Here is a 26497-nt window from a genome sequence, read left to right as displayed (position 1 = left end):
CGTGTATGATGATGTGAAATAATACTAACTCATCTGTGCAAGCCTTCTTCTCTCTTTCTTAATTCTCTGTTAGAGCCACCTCTCTCACACTCGCCCTCTTAGCATCCCACCCCCAGGCCTCGTGGTCCCATACTCTTCCCCCTTCTCCTCTCCCAAGAGCTCCTCCCTCTCCTTCTCTTTAATGCACATATCAGCGCCCACGGGGCCAGACATGGCATCCACCACTCCTCTGTTTCCCAAGGTTCTCTGTTCTTCTTTTACTCCTTCTGCTGGAAGGCACATTTATTCTCAAACCTTCAGTTATTACTAGAGCAATCTTTTCCAAGCTTTTTTTTAGCTGTAAGCTCCCCCCACCCAAATAAACTTAAGTGGGACCTTGATATGTCTATAAAATAGATAAAACTTTAGCTAAAACAGATATCTAAAATCTAAAGTGTTATCTAAAATAGACAAAACAGAGTTAACTGTAACTCTGGCTGATTCAAGGGGAAAGTCTCACACATGCGCTTGATTCGGGCCCTCCCAGCACCAGCTCCAAGGGCTCACCCCTGCAGAGCTGGAGGCAGAGGGGACCCTGACCCGATCTCAGGCTGACCTCTGAGCTCAGCTTCCTGCCTGTGGCTCTAATTATTTGCTACTAACCAACCTCTCATTTGTCATCTTTACCATCTCAAGACCAATTTTTCCAAACGTCAAACTTAAAACATCTTCTTCCAGACTAATTCTCCTCTCATTTCCCTATCTCTGTCAATCCACCAGTCCCTAAAGCTCAAGAGCTTGGACCCACTCTTCTCACTATACCTGTTTGCTTGTCAAGATCTGTTGACTTTTCCTTCAAGATACTGACCTGTTTATTTTCAACACCACACCCTTAGTACAGGCCTTCTTGTATCACAGCAAAGCACTTCTAGGGTCTCCATCCTACATGACTCTTTCTGACTAACCTCTATAAATGCCATATGTAAAGCACCAACATCCTGCTCAAAAGCCCATAGTGGTTCCCTGTTTTCTCTGTCTCAACTCTTTTCTGGTCTTTAAGACCCTCTACAATCTGACCTCAATCTATCTTAAAAATTTCCTTTTAGTAGTCTGAAGGTCCTTCTGCCCAGTATATACTCAAAGAAATAAGAAGCTGGGCTGGTAAGGGAAAGAGGAAGAATTGACTCTTTCATTCAAATCCTTCTTATCATTCAAATTTCATACACATTAAGTCTCATTTCTATAAAGGCTTCCCTATGCTCCAGAAACCATCTGCTGATCTCAAATTCCTTTGAACTCCCTGTAATACTAATAACTAACAACTAATCCAACATATCAAGGGCCTACTCTGTTAAAACTAGATGGTAATAGCTACCAATATAAAACCTACTATGTACAAGGCACTGTACTGGTTTCTTTTCTTTCTTTCTTTGTTTAATAAATTTATTTATTTTTGGCTGCGTTGGGTCTTCGTTGCTGCACGTGGGCTTCCTCTAGTTGCGGAGAGAGGGGGCTACTCTCGTTGCAGTAGGCAGGCTTCTCATTGTGGTGGCTTCCCTTGTTGCGGAGCACAGGCTCTAGGCGTGCGGGCTTCAGTAGTTGCAGCACATGGGCTCGGCAGTTGTAGCTCACGGGCTCTAGAGCGCAGGCTCAGTAGTTGTGGCGCACGGGCTTAGATGCTCCGCGGCACGTGGGATCTTCCCGGACCAGGGCTCGAACCCATGTCCTCTGCATTGGCAGGTGGGTTCTTAACCACTGCGCCACCAGGGAAGCCCGGTACTGGTTTCTTGATGTACTTTTTTTGGGGTACATTATTTCATTTATCTCTCACAACAATGCTACAAGACCAGTATTTTCCTCATTTTGGAGACGAATACACAAACAGAACAAAGTTAAGTGCTTTGCCCTAAGTCAATAAGGTAGTAAAGAGGCATTTCAGCAGGCAAGATTTCAACCTCGGTCTGCTAGACTATAGAAAATCACTCTTTTATCTGGTTACTTGGACTGTAGAATTATTGTGGTTAAGATAACGTGTGTAAATGGACGTCTCAAGAGCACCTCCCAGCCACCACAGCAAAAAGGAACAGGTACTGGCCCAGTGTGGTTCTCCACCAGCCACAGTGTTGGGCCTGCCAGAAAGCTGGGTGCCAGGCTTAGCTCCCTCGCCCTCATACCTAATCGAGAACAAAGCTCTACCTATTCCACCTCCCACACGGCTCTGTCCAGGTCTCTCTATCTCCACCACTGCTGACTGAGCCCAGCCATCTGTGCATCATCTGATTCATGCTCCTCTTCCTACCACCAATTTGTAAGTTCACCGAGGGCAGGATCTGGATCCAAGTCTTTTTTTGTTCACTGTTACAGTCACAATTTTTGTCTAACACCTAGAACAGAACAGGTGCTCAATAAACCATAGTTACTATGATTTTGGTTTATTTGCTACTGTTCTGGGTCTGAGTCTGTCCTTCTAATCAGACTGCAAACTTCTTGAGGGCGTGTTTCCCTAATGCGTCTGTGTTATTCTAAAGTTAAGGCAGTGGGGCTTCCCTGGTGGCGCAGTGGTTGAGAGTCCGCCTTCCGATGCAGGGGACGCAGGTTCGTGCCCCGGTCCGGGAAGATCCCACATGCCGCGGAGCGGCTGGGCCCGTGAGCCATGGCCGCTGAGCCTGCGCGTCCGGAGCCTGTGCTCCGCAACGGGAGAGGCCACAGCAGTGAGAGGCCCGCGTACCACAAAAAAAATAATAAATAAATAAAAATAATAATAAAGTTAAGGTAGTGAATGTGAGCACAGACTATGTACTGTCATAAATAGAGTACAAGCATGGAGTGTTTTAGCCTGGGACAGACTGAGGAGTTAGGTAGGCCAATCCCCTTGTTGTACAAATGAGGGAAGTTCCCCCAGGTCACACTGTCGGAGGCTGGTGTGCCTCGGACATCAAAGTCCCTCCTGCTACTGCAATCAAGGCTAGACTTCACAAGCCTCTGCTTGCTGAGGGCTTGAAGTCTTTACCAATATCAATCAAATTCTCCTTAAAAAAGGCAATATGAACCAACTGGCTTTAAATTATCAGAAATAAGCAGAAAATAAGGCTGTAAGCTACCCTGCTTCTTCCCTAATCTTACAAACCTCTAAGTTATTGATTAGTGTCCCTCTGCAGCATATGGAGTTACTACTCAATGCTAGCCACACAACATACAAACATTTAAAAGAAAAATCTAAATAAGTGGCAATCTTTAGAATTCACGTAAATAAATTATATCTATGAAATTTGTACGTAATGGTCATGAAAGTAATTTTCACTATAATTTTCCCTTTTCAATTTTTGTACACTGACATAATGAAATCAGTCAAAACTACGCAGAGATTACAATCTTAAAGAAACATGGTCTTGCCTATAAATAAGGACAATATATTGATTCCAATAAAGGACTCCAAATAAACTTTAGGTTAAGGCCATTCATCCAAAGTAATAAGGAAGTGAAAACTGTAAGCATCCATACTTCCAGATAAACCACAGAAAACCAGGCTTCATAAGTCAGTGGTCAGACTACTCAGTAAAGAGTATTTTTTGCTTTTTTTTTTTAAATACAGTCAACTAATTGCTTTTGGGGAATAATCAAATGTGTGATTAGTAAGGACGACACTGGTTCACTGAAATCACTAGGACAACCAATAAATGCTTAGTAAAAGTCTATTATATGGTGGGTGTTGAAGAGTATATAAGTTAACAGGGAAATATGTCACAGTCATAAGTAATTATAAAAGAAGGCAGAGACGATTAATGGCAAAATAAGGGAGAATGTAACAGGATGAAAGAGTTCATCCCTGCAACATGCTGACTCACCTTTACCTGACTTGACATCTGAGGTCTTCTCTTGCTCTTTGCCTTTCACTGGAAGAGAAGAGATTACCATGACCAACTTCTACAGCCAGAGACCCCCTTCCAGACCTTGTAAAAATCACACCAGCTCTATTCTGACACAGGTGAGTGTGCTCAAAGTTCCGCAACATCGGGCGAGCTGCCCTGGAGTGGGGCAGGGCAGTTGTCAGGGGAAGTTTCTCTCAGGAAGTGATCTTTGAACAGCATTTGGTCAAGTACGCTCAGAGCTTAAGGAGAGACAAGGTCAGAACACCTGGGTTTAAATCTGGGCTCTGCCATTCAATAGCCATGTGATGCTGGACAAGTTACTTTAATTCTCTGGGTCTCAACTTCCTTCATTTACAAAACTAGGTCACTGTTATGAGTTAGTAAAGAGTCATTTCAACAGGCAGGATTTCAACCCTGGTCTGCTAGACCCTAAAAAAATCATTCTTTTACCTCTGGTTAAAAACTCGGACTGTAGAATTCCTGCGTGGTTAAGATAACGTGTGTAAATGGACATCTCAAGAGCACCCCCCAGCCAGCATACCAAAACCGAACATGTACTTGCCCAGTGTGGTTCTCCATCAGCCACAGTGGAGACTACCTAATAGGGTTGTGGATGAAAACATAAGTACTTGTAAAGGGCTTACAAGAGGAGCTAGGACACAGTAAACTTAAGACGCTAGTTAACATTATTACCATGTGCCACTCACTGCTAGATGCAACCTGAAGAAAAAGACAGAGTTCTCTGGTTGTGTAACATCTCTGACTTCCTGTGTATCCCTGCCACAGCATCAAATACAAATATTCTAAACTTACAAACATTCTAAAACTTCTACTACTCAAGCTTTAACAACTGTCTCTTAAAAAATTATACCATTTTGGGCTTCCCTGGTGGCACAGTGGTTAAGAATCTGCTTGTCAATGCAGGGGACAAGGGTTCAAGTCCTGGTCTGGGAAGTTCCCACATGCCACAGAGCAATGAAGCCCGTGCGCCACAACTACTGAGCCTGTGCTCTAGAGCCCGCGAGCCACAACTATGGATGCCCGCATGCCTAGAGCCCGTGCTCCGCAACAAGAGAAGCCAACACGATGAGAAGCCCACGCACCACAACAAAGAGTAGCCCCCATTCTCCGCAACTAGAGAAAGCACGCATGCAGCAAGGAAGATCCAACGCAGCCAAAAATAAATAAAATAAATTTTAAAAAAATTATACCATTTCTCCTCTATTACACAAAACACTGGAAATTCTAATGCAGACACACTAGCAAGATCACATGCAGGAAGGAAAGGGCATGGCAGCTCAAGCCAAGTGAGAAACTTACAGGATCTGACACAGCCCACTTTACTTTTATGTTTTTTCTTCTTTATAAAATAATTAATTAATTAATTAATTTTTGGCTGCGTTGGGTCTTTGTTGCTGTGCACAGGCTTTCTCTAGTTGCAGCAAGTGGGGCACCACTACTCTTCGTTGTGGTGCCTGGGCTTCTCATTACAGCGGCTTCTCTTGTTGCAGAGCACGGGCTCTAGGAGCGCAGGCTTCAGTAGTTGTGGCACGTGGGCTCAGTAGTTGTGGCTCACGGGCTCTACAGCGCAGGCTCAGTAGTTGTGGCGCAGGGCTTAGTTGCTCCACGGCATGTGGGATCTTCCTGAACCAGGGCTCGAACCCGTGTCCCCTGCACTGGCAGGCGGGTTCATAACCACTGTGCCACCAAGGAAGCCTAGAATTTCTTGAATATTCTATGTATGCAATCATATTATCTGTGAATAATGACTCTTGTTCCCTTTCCCTCACAAAACTTAACTTTTCCATCTTTTTTTCATGTGTGTGCTGTTGTGAAGACTATGCTAGCTTTCCTTCTGTTTGTATATCCCTGATATGCTTCTCCATCCTTTTACTTTTAACTTTCCCATGACCTTTTTAACATTTAAACAGTACAGGAAACCAATCTGAAGATCACCATCTTTTTATTGTCTGGGTTAACCCATTTCTTTTTATTGTGATTACTGCTCTTTATTTCTAAAAAGAACATTCTTAAAACTCTAACTATGACGACGAATTTGTTGACTTCTCCTGGTAATTCTGTACATTTTGTTTTATACCTTTTGAAACTGATTTAGGTACAAACAAGTTCACAGTTTTATCTTCCTAGTACCCTTTTCGCTTCATCATAATTTACAGGCCTTCTTAGCCCTAATGGTATTTTATGCTTTAAAGTATTTCATCTACCACACAAACTTTCTTCTAGTTAACATTTGCCTGATATATCTTTGCATCCATTTATTTTCAATTTCTCTACGTCCTTATGTTTTGGTTGTGTCTCTGGTAAATAGGTGCATTTTGGCTTATTACCCAACTTGAGTCTTTATCTTTTAGTCCATTTTTATACGGACTTTTGTTAGATTTTTTAGCCATAGAGATTTTATTCTATTTATATTTAAAGTGGTTTATTTCTGTCATCTTATTTTGCACCATTTCTTCTATAAGAAATAATAATTTCTTATTATTATGAAACATTTAAAACAAAGGCAAGACTAGACCTTAATATGAGGAACACTCAGGTTTAGCAAATCTTAACATTATGCCATATTTGCTTCAGAAGAATTTTTAAAAGAAATAAAACACTGCAGTTACAACTAAAGTCCCTCCCTAAACTCATTCCCCCTCTTCCTAGAGAAAAAAATTTCAGAAATGGAATGTTTATGGTTTCCATCATTTTTACTCTTTAATATATTTATGTATTCATAAACAGGTTATAGCATTGTTTGAAGGTTTTTAAACAAGTGGTTGTGTCGGTTGCCATCTCCAGCTGCAGTGTATCCTAATCAAATCTTGATATAGCCAAACTTTAATCCCAACTCGTAAGGTCTTCTCAAGAACTTCACTCTTGCAAGTAACCTCTCTTTGGTATCATTTTCTCCCTCTCTACCGGATCTTTCCTAGAACAAACGCGCTTAGCATCTTTTACCTTAAAAAAACAACCCCCCCACCCTTACCCCAATGGCCCCTTCCAGCCCCTTCCCCATTTACCCCTCCTTTTTGAAATATTATCTTCTCTTAGCTTCCATGATATTGTACTCCTATATCACTGGCGTTTTCTTGTCGATTCTCCTTTGCCAATGATTCATGTTCCTCAACTTCTAAAAGCTGGATTAACCCGAGCTCTCTCCTTGTCTACAGCATGGCAGGAGATTCTACCTGGCCGCTGTAGAGGGTTGTAGAGGGTTCTACCTGGCCTTCCTAGTAAGAGGGTTGTATCCTGGCACACAACTGGCTAGCTTCTCTCCATTTCCCAGAAGCCCCTGAGTTAATTAACTGTGACCATATGACTCGGTCCTCAGCAATGAAGTGTGAACAGAAGAGGTGTGTGCCATTTCTGGCCAAAGCTTCTCTTTCCCCTTATCAGGAGTCAGAAAGCTGACAGAAGGGACTAAGATCTGGCTTTGATCACACAGACTATACCCTAAGAGAAAGAGGAATAACACAATGGGAGGAAAACGATGCCTGAATGATCGTGAAGGAAAGCCACCTGATGACCAGGGACTTGGACAGTTACACAAGATAGAGATAAAGGCCTACCTTGTTTGAGCCATTGTACTTAGTGTCTCTTTGTTACGGTACCTTAGCCTTTCAACACAACTAATTCATATCCCATATGTACTCCACAGATGAGCTCATTTAGGCCTGTGTCTTTAACCATCATTTATGCAAAACACTTCTAAGCCCAGATTCAGCACTCAAATTCTGATCCCCTCCCAGAACTACAGACCTGTACATCCAACTGCCTCCTTGACATATCCACACAGACGTCCAAGAGTTTCTGCAAACTCACAACTGCCAGAAGAGAGCTCTGGACTCCTCCTACCTCAAGCTCTAAGCTTTCCAAAGCTTTCCCAGTTTTCCTTCACTCCAATCATTTACTCAAGTCATGCTATCTCTATCTCTAAAACATGCCCCATTTGCCCTCCACTCCCAGCACATTTCAGCCTTCTTTCTGTCCTTGAACAAACCCTGCTCTTTCCTGCCTCAGGATGTTGGTATTACCAGTTCTTTCCAGCCAGAATGCAGTTCCTTTTACCTTTGCAAGGCTGGCTCTCCTTCCTCATTGAGACCTCAATTTAAATACCATCTGCTCAAACAAGCCTTCCCTCACTATCCAAACACAAATTGTCATCTGGCGATCTGCTCCCACATCACTGTTTAAATTCCCTGCACAGCACTTATTACTTCCTACTTTAATTATTCAACAAATATTTACTAACTTCCTAACTATATCCCAGGCACTAATCTAGACATGGGGATACAGCCATGAACAGAAATCATCTTCCATCCTAATAAAACACATAGTACAGCAGATGGTGACAAATGCTACAGAAAAAATAAAGTAGGGTGACGGGATGGGAGTGCAGGGCCTGGGGACTACAATCTTAAGCAAGCTAGTCAGAGAAAGCTTCACTAAGATGTCAATTAATCAAAAACCTGAAGAAGATGGGGGACAAAATAGGCACATATCTGTGGGAAGAGGTTTCCAGGCAGAGAGAATAAGTGCAAAGGCCCTGAGGTGGGAATGTACTTAACAACAAAGAGGCAAATATAAATGGAAGAATGATGGAGAAAGAAAGCAGGAGATGAACACAGAGAAGAAATGGGACCTAGATTATGGAGGGCCATGTACAGAAAGCCACTGAGGGAATCTGAACAGAGGTGTGGCAGAATGCATTTCGAAAATACACCAGAGGCGTCAAGAATGGAAGAAGGGAAACCAAATTGAAGCCTATAGTAAAATAATCCTGCTTCCTTGATCTTCACAAAACCGGCTTCCTCTTGACATTTAAGCTGAGATCCGAATGACATCCCTCAGAGGACTTCCTTAACCACCCAACCTAAATAGAGATGACTCCCTAGACCAGGGTGCTAATGGTCAGGGATGGTGAGAAATGGTTGGATTTGGGTATATTCTGGGGTAGACCTAACAGATCAGATATACAGTAGGAGAGAAAGAGGTTCAGGAAGGTATTAAAGTTTTAGCCTGAGCAATTAAAAGGCCAGAAATGTAATTTGTTAAGATGAGAAAAAGTGATGTACAGGTTTAGGAGGACTAAATCTAAGGGGAAATTTTAGATACAGTAGGCTAAAGATTTATCTATTAGACATCTATTAGGTAGAGGTATAAAGTGGACCAACGGCTGGATACACAGTCTGAATTCAGGGCAGAGAATCCAAGCTGGAGATGTAAATTTGGGAGTCATCAGCAGATAGGTGGTATTTAAAAATGGTATTCAGAGACTGGATGGGATCCCTAAATAAGACCATCTCCAGTTTCTATTCTTGCCACATCCAGTTTCCAAAAGGCATCTAGAATGATCTTTTTAAAACATAAAAAGAGATCAAATCACCCCTCTTTAAAATTTTAAAAGTAATATTGTTTCTGCACTTGGAATAACACCTAACCCTGACCTACAAAGCTCTGAATCATTTGATCCTTGTCTACCTCTCTCAGCCCGAGTCACAGTGGGCTTTTCTTTCTTGAAGGGCACCAAACTCTTACCTCCCAGCCCCTGAACACGTTATTCCCTGTGCCTAGAATGCTCTTCCCTGGCCTCTGTATGTTAGCTCCTGCTGTTCCTTCAGCTCTAAGTTTCAAGGTCACCTGCTGAGGCCTTTGACTAACATCAAACCGAAATATGTTTCTTCTCTCAAGCTCTTTCATAACACTGTATTCAATTTGTAAACAGAGAGAGGAAGACAGAGAGAGGGAGACAGAGAGAGGGAGACAGAGAGAGAGAGAGAGAGAGAGAGGGATTTATTGTCCATCTACCCCAGCAGACAACAAGCTCCATGGATATAAGGATTTTGTCTTGTTCAGTGCTTAATACTGAGCGCCTAGCACAGTGCCTGGCAAACAGTGGACGTTCAAAAGTATTTGTTGAATAGAGACAACAGTCTATTGTGCAACATGCAATTTGCCTCATTATACACAGAATGCTCCCCCCCCCCGGAAAAAAACACTACAACTAACCATTCCAACACTCAAACAAATTAGAGAGCTATTAACTATACCAAGGTACCTTACCAATAAAGCTTCCTTGTACCATTTTACCACTTTCATTCATTGAGTGCTTTTCATTCACTCATCATGGTTTCATTCACTCATCACACGGCATCAGTTATTAAAACTCTGTGCGTACTTAAAAGGAAATCTTTAATTTATAGAGTTGAATGGGGCCTTTAGGAATCATTGAATTCTCAGGTGAGAGAGGAAAGAGGGTTAACATTTTTCTGTCCCAGGTGACAGAGTTAGTAGCAGAGCTGTCACGTGAACCTAAGTCCCTGATTTAGTTTAGTGCTTTCCCAAAAACCCGTTTTTGTCTGGTAAATTTTCCCGGAAGCAACGAGAATCGATACAAGAACCACTAATCAACCCAGAAGGCCCACACTTGTCCACTCTGGATACGTACAGGTAACGAAACGCCAACAACCTTACCCAGGCTCAAAATCAAGCTGCCTCTACTCAAAAATTGGGCAGCTACTCCTGAAAATCAGAAATATAAGCAGTTTGCTTCTGAAGTTTGGGTGCCAGGACTTAGTAAACTTGCTAACCCATCAAATGAAGGAGTCGTTTTCGTTAGGAGACTTTTAGCCGTAAGTTAAGCACTGTCACTTCAGGGACAGCAGAATCCCGCTCCCCCACCCCACCCCCCGAATAAAGGGGAAACTGGAGAAGAGCACTAGTTGAAGAAAACAATTTTTTCACGTGTTGCTTGACATAAACCCCTCAATATTCTGACAAGTCCGAGACTTCCGTAAAGAAAGTACGGAAGGAATTCCCTTCTTCTGGTACAAACGCACACACACGCACCACCCCGCCCTCGAAAAGCTGTGTGTCCGCAAAAGGCACCACCCCGCGCGGGTCCCGTCACACACTTCGGAACCGGCTGGGCGCCCGCCCGCCCGCCCGCGCGGAGGCCCCGCTCCCTCTCGCAAGACCGCGGGCGCGGCGCACAGAGCGTCCTTCCGCGCCAAGGCCTCGGCCTCGCCACCACCCGCCGCCCCAGGCCCGGCCCCGCGCCCGTCCGCGCCCCTCGTTACCTTTCCGCCGGAAGAAGGACATGGCGGGGCCCGGGTCGGGGCGGAGGGCGCGGGGGGACTGGCGCGGAGAGGGCCCGGCTCCCCTCATTCAGCAACCGGCCCGGACTTCCGGGTCCGCAGCGGCCGCCGCGCTAGGCCGAAAAAAGACCCGTCTTCCGGGTGTGGGCCCCGCCGTCTCCTGGAGACGTGCCGGTAGCTCCCGCCGCCATGTTAACAACAAGCCGCCCGCCCGGAGTTCCGGTCCTTCCCCGCGCGGGGCTTCACGGGAGGCCGCGCGCCGACCCCGCGCCCCGCCCGCGGCGGGGCGCGCCCGCGCCGCCCACGTGACGCGCGCGCGCAGCCTGCGCTCGGCCCGGGACCCCGTGGCTCTCGCGGGCTGGGACTGCGCGGGCGCTGCCCGAGCCGAGCCAACCCTCCCGGAAGTGGGGCCTCTGCCACGGCCAAGTGTGGCCAGGGCACTGGCGGCCAGAGAGGCCGCACCCCCGCGGTCCCAGCGAGCGGACCCTGGAGCGGGCCTCGAGATGCGGGCCAGGTCCTGGGATGCGGACTCCGGGCACCACCTGCTCTGTGCTCCTCCGCGGTCCCCGCGACCTCAGCCGTGGAGGAGGAAAGTGGGCCTACTACAGGACGCGATCCCTGCGAACGCTCAGCTCTGAAAGGGCAGCGACATAAAAGCCTCGCCGTTATTTACCGGGCGGAGTCCAGTGGGTCATCCTTCTAGCCTCGTTCAAATGCCATTTTCCTATGAACCTCTGACCTCCCTCGCCCCTAAAGCAGAGTGACCAGCCTCCCACCCGTGGGGCCCCTCCCACAGGACTGCGTAATCCCTGTAGCTGGGCGCTCCTGCCGGAGAGGAGCCTGTAAGATCAATAAATGGGTTTTTCAAATCTGACGTCGATCAGGTGACGGACGGAGCAGCAGATGTCCAGAGAGAAGGGGCAACTGGTCCCAGATTATTCAGCGTGTCTGTGTTGAGACTGCAGTTGAGACTGTAACCAGAACCCGGGGTCTTTTCACCATACAATCAGAGCAGGTTGATAGATTGGTCTGGGTTCGGGGCATGTAAGGTAATCACAGCTGATGCGTATTGAAAGTTCTCTGAGCGCAGGTGCCAAACCCTCCAGATTGATGATGGTCCTTGGGGGTGATCTTGGTATGGTGGAAACCGGACACACAAACATAACCTGCCCAAGGTCACGTCCTAACTGGAGGCGAAGCCTGGACCTCAGAGGCGGCTCCAGAGCCAAGATCAAGCCTCGCCCTGGGTGGGGAGAGTGGCCGGGCGGGAACAGGAGACTGGCCGCGGCTGTGGATGCCGGAGTGTGACCCCGACCTGGGCAGGTGCTGGGAATGGATCCCTGTCTGACGGTGGAGGCTGCAGCGGGTCCGAGCGGCTTCCCCGGGTCAGCAGTGCGCTGACACCAGCCTGGCTCAGGGGGACCACTCTCTGCGGTCTGTGGCCGGTGAAACCCCGGATGCTGCCCCTGCTCCTTGGAAAGGGAGATGGGGCTGACGTCCAGGGCGAGCGGGGCTGGGGTGGGTCTCGGTGGGTTCCCACTGGGTCGGTGTAAGGGGTAAGGGGCATCTGGCGGGGACCTGAGCGCAGGGCGGCTACCCTCCAAGCTAGAAGTGCGGCGCCCTCTCCCCAGAGTCCACAACCCCTTGGCAGGGCTGTTTCGTGTTTGTTGACTGGTTGATTGGTTGGAACGAATGGGACGGGACGGAGGAGTGCAAGACAAGGCCCGAACATCTCCGGGACGGGAGCAGCGCACAAGGGGTGCGGGGGGGGGCGGGGGGGGGGAAGCACTCCAGTCCCTCTAAATCTCCTTCCTCTTTTCTTCAACTACGCAAAGAATCAACTTAAAAGCAGGGTCCTATCGCGCCTTCCAGTGTGATCTCTGTTCCGGAGCCCCTTCTAGCAGAAATTCTGCAGCTGCCTTTATTCCCGAGACAGCTAAATGCATGCCAGTCAGCTAATAATAGCCGTCATTATTTATACAGTACTTATCACATGCTCTCAAGGGACTGAGTGATTTATGACCACAATCTTAGGTAATCCTTCACCTTCTCCCCCACAAAAGCCCTTGTGAGGTGGCTACCATCATTACCCCCAATTTACAGTTGATGACTCCGAGGCTCAGGGTAACTTACCCAGGATCACAAAGCTTAGTCAGGGGTTTCAATCACCATCAGTCTGACTTCAAGGCCATTTGCTTGTACCACTTGCTCCTGTCTTTCCCTCCACCCGCTGCTAATTCCCATTTATCCCATGTTCCACCATGAGATGTCTATTTCTTGGGCAAGAATGAGGGGATGAGAGATAATTTAGCAGTGCAGACGCCTTCTGAATCACCACCTGTTAAAGTGTTTATATGCTTAGGGAAGCTTTAAGAGAATTATCATTTAATCTTTTGGAATGTGACGATCCACATATGAATAGAGGTAAAATAAAACAACGATATCAAAATAAGCAAGAAGATTCCATTAGCCTGAATACCCAGTTGTGACAAATTGACACTTTGCATTGCATTTCTAAGTTAATTTGTTAGAGCCACTTTAATTTACACGTAAAACAAATTTAATTTTTGTGAAACAAAATTAGTTTTTACCAGAAGGAATTTCTTTCATTATGTTCCTAATTTTAAGAGACTCCTCACAGGCTTTTTCTACCAGTTGTATTAATTACAACAAATCAGTGAGGTAAAATCAGCAAGTTAATTATCACAAAGCCAGTGAATAAAATTAATCTCCTACGACAAATACGATTTACAAATCAAATGAATAGTGTTCCACAACAAATATTCGAACACGTTAGTTTTCTATATCAAACATTCATAACATCAAGGAAACTATTCAAACAAATTGTTTGGTATTATAGGAAAAGAAAGCTCCTTGTACTTTTTTAAAAAATTTATTTATTTGTTTTTATTTTTGACAGTGTTGTGTCTGTTGCTGTGCGCGTGCGCGGGCTTTCTCTAGTTGCAGTGAGCGAGGGCTACTCTTCGCTGCAGTGCGCGGGCTTCTCATTGTTGTGGCTTCTTTTGTTGCAGAGCACGGGCTCTAGGTGCCCCGGCTTCAGTAGTTGTGGTGCATGGACTTAGTTGCTCCGCAGCATATGGGATCTTGCTGGGCCAGGTCTCGAACCCATGCCCCGTGCATTAGCAGGCGGTTTCTTAACCACTGCACCACCAGGGAAGCCCTCCTTGTACCTTTTTAATAAGCAGATAAAAACTCAGATTTTTAACAAAATTCAGAATATATATTCATATAACTTAAAATTCTCCTCAACTGTCTAACAAAGGCTAATTCATAACCCAGTGTTTTACATTATCAAAAGCATTTGTATCAATAGCTCCGTAAAATTTATCTCTAAAAAAATTGTGGCCTCTGATTTCAGTTTTAATCAAAGGTGAATCAAAGCAATTTGGGCTTAACAAAATTTATTTCTTCTGTAATCTCTATATCATGCCAAGTAAATGGGAGTTTAGCGCGCACTTTTCCCATCAAAGGAACCCAAAACCAGTAGTCAGGAAATTATAACAATAATAATCTCTTACATTTGCATAACAGAGACTTTCACTTCTACTAACAGTGGAACAGGTAATTGGGACCAGCCAGCCACCTGCTGAGGAAAGCTGAAAAGGGTGAACAAAATATTAAAAGACATTGACGAAATAAGAAGGTAATAAAGAATTACCAGTTGAAGATAGAGAAGAAAAACAAAATCCAGTGAATCGCGTCCTGCGTTTGGGGCCTCCTGTTCTGGGAGCATCCACTGTTCGTGGAAAAGAGACTGAGAAGCTGACTGATGCTTTTGACAGCAACACAGACTAAAAGGACAGAAGTTGGAGCCCAGGGCCTGCTTTGGGTTGGGATTCTGAAAAATCTACACCAGCCCTTGCCAGGATGCAACCCAGCTTCAAGTCATCTGTGTGACTCAGGAAACCTTAATCCCTAACAGTAAATTAAGAAAATCCTGATTGCTAGTGATCCAGGTGCCTGATAGAAGCAAATGCAAATCCTCTTGGAATAAGATACTAACATTCAAATTCTCAAATTATTTCCACAAACAGTTTTTCAAAAACAATGCCTAACACACAATCACAGATATCAGACACATGAAGAGATAATATGTCAGGAACAAGAGCCAAGAGAAGTGGCAGGTAATAGAATAGTCACACCAGAGCGCCAGGTAGTGGAATTATTGGAGATAGATTTTAACATAATGCTGCTTACTATGGTCAGGATATAAAAAACAACTGGAAATTTGGGCAGAGAACTGGAAATTTGGGCAGAGAACTGGAAACTATAAGAACTGACAGAGTATATACGAAAAGGAAGCAACTAGAAATTCTAGAACTGAAACACAAAATAACTAGATAGATCTAGAAAACTGAGTTACAGCTAAAGAGAGAATTTGTGAAAAGATGAGTCAGAAGAAAATATCCAGAATGAAGCATGTAGTGAAGTTTAGAGAAGTAGAGAATACAGTGAGAAAGTTTACCATATGTTTGATCAAAGTCCCAGAAGAGGAGAAGAGAGAGAATGTAGCAGAGGAAATATTTGCAAAATTAAAGGCTGATGATAATTGTCCTGAAGTGATGACAAAAACCAACCTACCAGTTCAGGAAGGACTATGAACTCCACACAAAAATAAAGAAAAAGAAATACACACCTAGATTATTATTAATGAAACTTGAGGAAACAAGGAAAAATTATCGAACATTGCTGAGGTGGGGGAAATAGATTACCTTCAAAGGAATGACACTTTGGCTGCTGAGGTTTTTCAACAGCTACAGTGGAAGCCAGAAGACTGTGGAATTAAATCTTCAATGTGCTGGTAAAAGTAACTACAAACCTCATCAAAAATATATTTCAAAGATGACACAAAATAAGACATTTTCAGACACAAACAGGAAAAAAATTGTCACCAGCAGAACTTACTAAAGGATACTCTAAAGAATTTGCTACAGGCCAAAAGAAAGTGATATCAGATGGAAAGTCTGATATGCAAGACATTATAAAGAGCAAAGAAAGTGGTAAATATATAGATAATTGTAAATAAACATTTAATAACATTGTGAAAGTAACCAACTGTGAAGTGAGGGGGCACAGTCCACATAAGATCACCCTAATTTATGACACCAAATGCAAGTTTGGGGGGCCCCAAGACCACCCTTAGGTTTGATAATTTGCCAGAAGGACTTGCAGAACTCACTGAGAGCTGTTGTATACTCACAGTTATAGCTTGTTACCGCTAAAGGATACAGATTAGAATCAGCCTAGGGAAGAAATATCAAGGGCAGAATCCAGGGAGCTGCCAAACCCAGACTTCCCAGTTGTCCTCTCCCCGTGGAGTCTGGACAGCATTACTTCCAGGCATTGATTTGTAACGGTATTCATGGAGGATTGCCAACCAGGGGAGCTTACCCAAGCCTCCGTGTGTAAAGATATTTTGGGGCGGGGCAGGGCACCATCAAATAAGCGTGGTTAACTGCCCTCGTGGCTGATCTCAGTCTCCTGGCCCTCAAGAGGTCACACCCGATAGATATCGCATGACCCAAAGCCCCCATCCCAAATCACATTGTTATTATATGGCTGGCCCAAGGCCAAACAAAACAAAACACTCCTATTAGACATGACATTCCAAGGGCAAGAGATAACTTTCCTGCAGCCCATGGCTAAGGCCAGACTCCCGTTTGGGCAAGTTAAATTGTTTTCTACACAAACATCTAACAGGTTTAAAATTTTCACCAATGTGGCAGGCCCCTGAATCTCTGTAGGGCTTATATCCCACCTTCTGGCATGTATGTGTCTTACCAGGGCATCTAGAATACCTGCTGGTTTTTGCTCACTGGGTCTAGGTAGCATGATGTCATCAATATAGTGCCCCAGTGTCATGTTCTGCAGAACGTCCAGATGATGAAGGATTCTTCAGACCTGCACTGTCCAACATGGTAGCCGCTAGATACGTGTAGCTATTCAGCACTTGAAATGTGGGTAATTGAATTAAGATGTGCTGTATGTGTAAAATATACACCAGATACCAAGGACTTGGTATGAAAAAATAATTTAACACTGCTCACTAATATTTTATATTGATTTCATATTGAAAAGATAATATTTTAGATATGTTGGGCTAAGTAAATACAGGTATTATTAATTTCACTTGTTGCTTTTTGAACTTTTTTTAGTGTGGTTACTGTGAAAATTAATAATTAATAAAAGGAAACCTCAACTAAAATTGGAGTTGAGAAGTCCTGTAGAGGGAGGTCTCCCACCCTACCCCTCACCATTAATTACCCCAACAGAAAGACATCAGTTACTGACGGGGAGATGGAGGGAGGTACCTTACACCCCTGAACAGGAAGTGCCACTGCTCTACTACCACAGAGGGTGGAAGGAAGGCTTTCTTCTCACCCAGCAACAAGCCCAGCCAATGGAAAACACCACAGCTCAGCCAATGAGAAGCTGTCATCATTGGGACTTTTAGTTTCCTCCAGTGAACTTTCATTTTTTCCTTGCAGATTTGGTGTCTTGTGAGAGCCCAATTCCTGATTCATAAATGGCTGTCTTCTCTCTGTGCCCTTATAAGGCAGATGGCACAAGAGATCTCTCTGGGGTCTTCTTTACAGAGGCACTGATCCCAGTCACCCCCAAAGTCCCTATCTCCTGATAGCATCACACTGGGGGTTAGGATTTCAACATGTGAACTTGGGTGGACCCAAACATTCATTCCATGACACTGCCCATCAATCTCCCTCCAGGGACATAATCATCATTAGATCCGCCATTCCACATATCCTGAGGGTCAAGTCACCCTCTGGCACCTTTCCCACCTTGGGTGTGGCAATTATATTCACCACGTCTCTGACAGTTCAGGGCTGTCATGTGGGCTCTGCTATCCTGGAGTCCTGTTATGACCCTTGACAGTAGGGAGCACAGTTCCATAGCAGCATCTCCTCCCCTAAGTCCTGGGCCACCATTCAGGTTCTCATGACCTAGTGGCCTTCTCACTAATTCATTCCTTCTTGTTTCAGAGAAGGGAGTGACCTCTGGGACTTCCCAGGAAACACAGTCAGCTGATGGAGCCTCTGGCAGGACACAGGACATTCTGACTCCCCACCTCTCTCACCTAGGATTGTCAGCACTCTGGCATGTCCAACCTGCTCCAGGCACAGGCCAGCTGCTAAAGGAAGACCACACACAGAGAGTCACAGGTGTTTGCAGTAAAGCTGTCAGGTTTCAGTGCCCAGGGGATGTGGGCCAGGGACAGAGAGTGTCTGCTGTGTTACTCTAGTTCCCACTTGGGGGCTGAGGAAATAACCACAGGGTGGGTCTGAAGACTGCTTAGGCCCACTGTCAGCTAAATTGGAGCTAGGACTAGTTATCATCTGACCTCCATAGGCCTTCATTCTAAACACAGGAGCATGTGATGTTTTCAGTTTTTGGGTTTCAGTCAGTCTTATTACAGATCCCGTATCACAAAGTCCTTGGAAATTCTGGTGTTCTCCCTTCCCTGGTGCATAGATACCCTGGAAAATGACCTCAAGTCTCTCTGGGGGGATGACTGGGGAAATATTTGCTTTATATAGGTGTGGTGGTGTTGCAGGACCTTCCTTAAGGAGAGCTGACTTCCCTATCAAACAATGAGTGCTGGGCCTGTGAACTGACTTATACCTGGAAACTTGGGAGGGAACGTGATTTTCCATTAGGACAGCTGACATCAGCCTTCTGCTCATGAGCTCTTGATTATTTTTAAATTATATAAGTCAGCGTGTCCTAGTTGGTTGTCCATCTTTCTTCCCACTAGGAACACAGTGACCCACTAGTGACCCAATAGCCACTGCCCCAGATCCCTGTGGGTTAAGGAGCCCTGAGAGCTGGTCCAGCCTAGTTTTCTGGCACAATAATTACACTCGCCTTCCTTTGATATTTCAGTGCAGTCACCTGGCCTCCTCTTCCCGTTTGTGGCCACCTCTCACTGGCCACACTAGCCGACAGAGCACTGCCACCGTTAAGCATCTCAGGCCAGTGGCCTTAATAGAGGCTGTGTCCTTCTTACACAGTAAATCAATTCCAACATTTCCACCTCCTTAGCCCTTCTCACCTTTCCTCAAGACCATGTCAGTCCCCATTTCTCTAGGCCAAGTTCCATCCCAACAGTCTATTTGGAACAGCCCTGGGCGTTCTTGCTGTACCACTGGATCTTGACTTTCAGACAAAGGCCCCCAAGTGGGAAAACACTCCCCTTATCCAGGCTTATATTCCACCTGTTCCCCAGTCCGAGAGCTTCAAAACCCTCCCGTGTGACCCCGGTCTCTGCCCAGGTGCAGTGGCCCCCACGAGTCCTTTGGCACGTGTGCTGTTTCTCTCATCAAAGCGGGGATGGCTGTGCGGAGACCTGGCCTTGGCTGTTTGCTTTGAGGCCATCAGGAGTGGAGGGCAGATCTCCAGCAGAACCAGAGGCACCTTGCAGAGCACCTGCCTCCCCTGAGGTCGTGGTCCCACCTCCTCTGGAGGGGAGAGGGGGCTCGAGGGGTCTGAAGGTTCAGCTGCTCAGGGGTATCCTCTCAAATGCCCCCATTTCACAGGTCGGATTCCACGCCTGCCCATCAGGTGGGGTCCCATTGGGACCACGCACTCGTTTTCAGCTCTGCCACTCCTGCAGTTAGACCGTGGGCCTGCTCTGCAGCAGAGTCCGTCCTGCAATTGTTCCTTACAAGGGGTCGGTGGCTTTCACGCTGTGACCCGAGTTGGCAATTAGCCACCCTGAGCCCCCCACCCCTTCCATTTTTCAACTGGCAGCCAGGCCACTGCATGGTCTTACAGGTATTGCTGCCCCGGGACGCTAAGTGCCTCAGCTACACCTGTGGCCACAGGTGAGAGCCTGAGTAATCTTGCTGCATGGGGCTCCCTACTCACTGGCAGCGACTGGCTCCTCCACTCCCCACCAGCAACAGTGCCTTTTTTTTTTTTTTTAATTGAAGTCTAGTTGATTTACAATGTTGTGTTAATTTCTGCTGTACAGCAAAGTGATTCAGTTGTACATATATATACATTTTAAAAATATTCTTTTCCATGATGGGTTTATCTCAGGATATTGAATGTAGTTCCCTGTGCTATACAGTAGGACCTTGTTGTTTATAACAGTCCTCTTATTGCTGTTATACTGGTGACTATCCTAGCTCCCAAATTTCAACCACAGAAAGCAAAGCCTGCAGCAGAGGGCTCCCAGCAGGGCTGCATTAAGGGTGCCTTCACGGGGGGAGGGAAGCGGGGAAGGGGGCGGAGCCAGTGGGAGCCGGTGTTACCGAGTGGGCTGCCCGTGAGCGGGCAGGACCGCGGGGTCCGTGGGACTGCGTCCGGGGAAGTGTACAAACTGCGCCCACCGGCTCCCAGCCCGCACTCGTCGGGGAGTCACCCCACAGGGCGTCGAGTCTCTTCGCTTCAGCGCTGGGGTACAGACCTCAGGGCGCGGTCAGTATGGGAGCCCCGGAGCCGGGGCGGGAGGCATAGCGGGGGGCGGGAGGTGAGGTGCTGTCCGGTTACCCCTGCGCGAAGCCGTCCGGAGCCCGTGCAGAGCTGGCAGTAGAGCCAGCTGAGACCGAGAGGGTCCGGAATGGCCCAAGTCAGGGATCAGAGGAAGCAGTGGGCAAACACCACGCGCTTCACACCCCCGCCCACCACCCCACCCCAGACCGGCAAGTTCAGAGCGGCCAGGAGTGCAGCCGAGGGAATGGGTTTGTAGGGTCGCAAAGGTGCACGGATTCCAGGGCATCTGTGGAGCCTGGAGGTTTGACTGCCCATTTCTTTAACGTGCTAATTTAAGGTGAGAATTTCAGCTATCATTTTTTAATTGCAGTACAGTTAATTGGCAATGTTGTGTTGGTGTCAAACATACAGCAAAGTGATTCAGTTATATATATTCTTTTTCAGGGTCTTTTTTCCCTTATAGGTTTTTACAAGATATTGAGTATAGTTCCCTGTGCTACACAGTAGGTCCTTGTTGCTTACCTATTTTATATATAGTAGTGTGTATATATTAATTCCAAATTCCTAATTGATCTCCCCCCCTCCCCTGCTATCACCTTTGGTAACCATAAGTTTGTTTTCTTTGTCTGTGAGTCTATTTCTGTTTTGGAAATAAGCTCATTTGTATCATTTTCTTTAGATTCCACATATAAATGATATCATATGATATTTGTCTTTCTCTGACATACTTTGCTTCATATGATAATCTCTAGGTCTATCCATCTTTCAGCTATAATTTTTGAGCACCTACCAGACATACTTTTAGAAAACTTAATTCCCATAAGAGGTCTCATTTTGCAGATGAAAAAGGGTCTCAGGTGGGCTCTGTTTTAACCAGTCTGCCTGATTCTAGTGACTAGGGTGTAGGCTGGACATTTAACCGCAAATTGTTTTGTCTCCCTTCCCCCAAAAGGAGACTAGCGAGCCCGAAACTTTATCGTCGGTCCTCTTGTCCCCTCCTTTAATTGCCTGTGTACAATACCATCAAACTCATTCATTTAAAATGAATTTGGGTGGCATCTCTCCCATATTCTGTTACTATGGGGACCCATCCTGAGATGCTTAGTATCTAGACGAAAAGCTAGAGATGAGAGACTAACATTTGCTGAGTGCGTACTGAATGCCAGATATTGTCCAAGGGACTTTTTATTTGATTAAAGTAATGGTGCATTTAATTCTCACAGCAGCTTGAGATCTTAGGTGTTATTATTTGCCTCATTTTGCAAATGAGCGAATGAGTCTTCAGAGAGGGCAAATGAATTGCCTAAAACGTTTCAGCTAAAAAGGCAGAGCCCAGGATTGGAACACGGTTTCCTCTGCCTCTAAAGCCCTCTTTCTTTGTGCCATGCTGCGTAAAGGGTTGGTTTGTCAAATCTGATGACTCATTTCATTTGAAAATAATAACCAGGTTTTGCACAGGTGTCTTTTTGAGAATGTGAAGTGGCCGAATGATTTTCAGTTCCTGATTCTCTTTGCCCTGACTTAGGGGACTCAGAAAGCAAGTGTGATACCCGGGTCTGCAGCAGAAACGCAGATGTCCCCAGACAGCTTTTCTCTGTAAGCCGAGCAGAGCCACAAGCAGAGGCCAGAACCTGCCCGAACTGGGATTCCTCAGACCGAGGTGCTGAAGGATGAACTTTCCATCCAAAGACTACTCAAGCCTGCACGTGCTTCCGGGCACAGACGTTCGTAAGAATTTTTTATAACAGATGAACGTGTAGAGAAACTGAGCCTTGCCCTCAGTGTTGTCAGACAAGTCGACCCTGTAGCCAAGCAGAGAAAACAGCTAGCAGCTGGGTCTTGTACAAACCCTCTTTGCACAGGCTTCTGGAACCCGTCTGGCTAATTGTGCCGCCAGGGAGCTGGCAAGACCGGAGTTGTACCCCTCCGGATGTGAGAGGAGAAGAGGGATGGTGAGGCCATATCCCAGAAAGAGGGAGGCCCTGTTCTGGGGATGGTCTGTGTATACGGGGTCAATGGGGATTTCCTGTCTGGTGTTTCCTCACTGCAGCTGCAGGACTAGGCGAGTCCATCTCTTAACCGTTGTCTCCACCGGGTTATCCAGGAAGACTGACTCCACCGGTTCCTAAATGTTCCATTCATGAGTGTTATGTCTTACCAGAAAGAATGTAGGTCTGGGAACAGTGATTTGGATATCTACCCCAACCCTATATTTGTTCTTGCGTAAAGTACTTACTGTTGATGAGTGGCATCTGTAAAATGGAAATATCACCTACCTCTTGGGAGTGGTTGTGCATTTAAGGATAATATATTGGAATAGATAACTAATGAGAACCTACTGTATAGCTCAGGGAACTCAATGCTCTGTGGTGACCTAAATGGGAAAATCCAAAAAAGAGGGAATATATGTATCTGTATAGCTGATTCACTTTGCTGTACAGTAGAAACTAACAAAACATTGTAAAGTAACCATACTCCAATAAAAATGAATTTAAAAAATAAAGATAATGTATTGGAAGTGCCTAGAACAGAGTTGAGCCTAGAGAAGTCACTCAACAGGTAGTAGCTGCTACAGCTGTTACTGTTGCAATGGTTCTATTGCTTTCGTTACTTATTTATTTTTATAAATCTATTTATTTTATTTATTCTTGGCTGGGTTGGGTCTTCGTTGCTGCGTGTGGGCTTTCTCTAGTTGCGCCGAGCGGGGGCTACTCTTCGTTGTGGTGCGCGGGCTTCTCATTGCAGTGGCTTCTCTTGATGCGGAGCACGGGCTCTAGACGCGCGGGCTTCAGTAGTTGTGGCTCGCGGGCTCAGTAGTTGTGGCACACGGGCTTAGTTGCTCTGCAGCATGTGGGATCTTCCAGGGCCAGGGCTTAAACCCATGTCCCCTGCATTGGCAGGCGGATTCTCAACCACTGCGCCACCAGGGAAGCCAGCTTTTGTTATTTATTTATGTTGAAGGTCTAGGCGCTGTTCTAGGCCCTGGGGTATGAAAAGGACCTCATCAGGACACTCACAGGAATTCAGGACAACTGGGGGCAGAGACCGTGGCCCCCAGGAAGGGACCATCAATACAGGTGCCCTGTTTTGGAGGAAAGTCAGGAAGGTTTGGTGGCTTCACTCTACCAACCTTTGGCTGCCTGCTTGATTACCATCCCGTCCCCCTGAGATTCGCGCTCCGGCTCCTGGAATGTCACCCCTCCTGTGCAGGTGCCAGCAGTGCTGCCATGGCACAGCGCCAGAGGGAGGAGTCCACCTGCTCCAGTGGCTCATTGACATAGGCTGCCAGGTGCTATGATCACCCAGTCTGGAGGGGGTGGGAGAGAAGGATACGGCTGCTCTTGGGGTTGCAGAGGGAGTCTCTGTTCTAAGTGTTCTGAGAGTGGAGCCTGTGGCCGAGGGGTGTGAGGGGAGAAACACCTGCAGAGCAGCGGGACTTGAGGAAGCCGAGGAGGAAATCCCTGGGCAGGTTTCAGAAGACGGTCGTGAGAAGGGAGCACAAACCCACACGCTCCCAGCATCACACAATATAAATATTGCAGAGTCTACTGGGGACAAAGCCCAGAAGCAGAGATGTGTCAGGCACACGGTTATGGCCCAGGCAGCCCAAGCCCCCAGGGACGAACCTGCCATCTGACAAAATCAGGCCATTACCTCCTGCAAGGAGGGACTGCACACTTGAGCACCCACGGGGAGGACTCAGCAAACAAGGGACAGCATAGTTATTCTGGGATTTGCGGGAAGGGTGGCGTGTTGGTGACATCTAGACAGAGCCGTGTTTTGATGTGCTCAGAACAAAGCAGGGTCAACATCCTGTTGTGTTGAGGGTCAACACTGGGTCTGGACCTAGAGCCTTGTTTCTTCTGAAACAACACGTTTCATATAGTTGGGGGTTCTCGTTCCATATCAGAGGGTAAGGATGGGTATTAGGGGCAACTAACAGATTCTGCCTCAGTGGCAGAGCCCAGATTCAGAATGCAGCTGTCTGACCCCAAAACCAGTGCTCTCAGCCTTGGCCATTCATTTAATCCCATCTGTAGATGCAGAAATGTCTTCATTCCTGCAATGGCTCCCTGTGTGTATGCAGCTAATGTCACATGCAGGAATATGCCTCCATATGAAAAAAGTGTATTTATATTTGAAATTGAATTGAATTTGAATTCTGAAGTTGTAGTTAATTCCCATGTAACATAGAGGTTCTTAACTGGAGACTGAACTTGGCTGTGGTCTTAGGGGGGTCCCAGGATCCCTGGAAATGTGTGGGATTGGTTTGTGCATTTATCTGGAGTGTTCATTGTTTCATCACATCTTACCATGAGCCCATGATCCAAAGTGTTATGAATCCCTGCATAAAACATCTAAAAGTTCTTATTCAAAGCTCCAAATAATTCTGGGGTATTCTGTTAAAAGCAGCCTACTCTTTGGGGCTCTGCATTTCAGGGTGCCTAGTTCAGTACTACATCAGTCCTCTAGGTGGCAGCAAAACCCTCAAATGCACTTCTGGTTTCTGAATTTTCTTAGCACATGGTTTTTTTTATGCCAAGTACGGAACCCAAACCTGGAGCTTCTTTCAGCTCTTTCACTGGTCCATCTCACCATGAGCTAAATATATTAAAGTGCCCTGTGACCACCTGGTGAGAGGGGAAGGTGGCTTGGACCAGGTGGTCACAGGGCAGATGATGAGAATTCATTGATTTAGGAATAGATTTAAAAATTGGGCCAACCGGATTGACAGAAAGATTGGATATGGTGTGTAAGAGAGAAGAGTAAGAATGACTTCAACATTTTTCATCTGAAGGCTAGATTTGACATTAACTAAGATATGAAAGGCTTCAGGAAAAGCAAGTTTGAAGAGAAAAGTAGGTGTTAACTTTTGAGCAAATTGCATTTGAGATGCTGAGGATTGCAGTTGGATATGTGAGGATGGAGCTCAGAGAACTCCCAGCAGGAGATAAAAATGTGGGAGTCCCTGGTATATAGATGGCATTTAAAGCCCTGAGACAGGGTGAGCTCACGAAGGGAGTGAGTGTAGTGGTGGTCTAAGGACTGCACTCAGGGGCACTCCAAGGTCAAGAGAGTGGGAAGATGAGGACGAACCAGCAAAGGAGACTGAGAAGGTCCATCCAGAAGGAGAAGGACAACCCGAAGAGTGTGGCTGAGAAAACTATTACTAAGAGGAGGAAGCGATGGGCTGGGTCAGATGCTGCTGAAAGATCAGGTAGAATTAAGAACTGAAAACTGGACAACAAAAAACCAAACAACCCAACTGGAGAATGGCCAGAAGACCTAAATAGACATTTCTCCAAAGCAGACTTAACAACAGATGGCCAAGAGGCACATGGAAAGATGCTCAGTATCACTAATTATTAGGGAAATGAAAATCAAATGTACAGTGAGGTACCACCTCACACTGGTCAGAATGGCTACCATTAAAAAGTCTACAAATAACGAATGCTGGAGAGGGTGTGGAGAAAAGGGAACCCTCCCACACTGTTGGTGGGAATGTAAATTGCTGCAGCCACTATGGAAAACAGTATGGAGGTTCCTCAAAAAACTAGAAATAGAGATGCCATATGATCCAGCAATCCTACTCCTGGGGATATATCTGGAGGAAACTCTAATTCAGAAAGACACATGCACCCGTATGTTCATAGCAGCACTATTCACAATAGCCAAGACATGGAAACAACCTAAAGGTCCATCAACAGATGAATGGATAAAGAAGATGTGGTACATATATACAATGGTATACTACTCAGCCATAAAAAAGAATGAAATAATGCCATTTGGAGCAACACAGATGCAACTAGAGATTATCATACTAAGTGAAGTAAGTCAGAAGGAGAAAGACAAATACCATACGATACCACTTATATGTGGAATCTAAACTATGACACAGTGAAGTTATCTGCAAAACAGAAACAGACTCACAGACATAGAAAACAGACTTGTGGTTGCCAAGGGGGAAGGGGGTGGGGGAGGAATGGGTTGGGAGTTCGGGATTAGTAGATGCAAACTATTATATACAGGATGGATAAACAACAAGGTCCTACTGTATAGCACAGGGAA

The 26497-nt window shown here is 45.9% G+C and overlaps 1 protein-coding gene across 4 annotated transcripts in view; it reads right to left on the bottom strand.

The window, feature by feature from the left end:
• Positions 1-11653, bottom strand: part of AKAP10 (A-kinase anchoring protein 10) — a 54533-nt gene extending 42880 nt beyond the window's left edge. For 3 of the 4 annotated variants that reach the window (XM_082859938.1, XM_082859937.1, XM_082859940.1), the window contains exons 1-2: positions 10934-11142; positions 3825-3872 (exon numbers count right to left, since the gene is read on the bottom strand). In XM_082859938.1, the coding sequence (XP_082716064.1) occupies positions 3825-3872; positions 10934-11021 (136 nt within the window). In that variant the 5' untranslated portion in view covers positions 11022-11142. Of the gene's footprint in view, positions 1-3824; positions 3873-10933; positions 11143-11624 lie in introns of those variants that run through there. The other variant, XM_082859939.1, reaches the window with a different exon arrangement.
• Between the last annotated feature and the right edge of the window lie 14844 nt (positions 11654-26497).

This window comes from Leucopleurus acutus (genome assembly GCF_964270905.1).
Source record: "Leucopleurus acutus genome assembly, chromosome: 19".
Lineage (NCBI taxonomy): Eukaryota > Metazoa > Chordata > Mammalia > Artiodactyla > Delphinidae > Leucopleurus > Leucopleurus acutus.
This window is presented reverse-complemented; position numbering and strand designations above follow the sequence as displayed.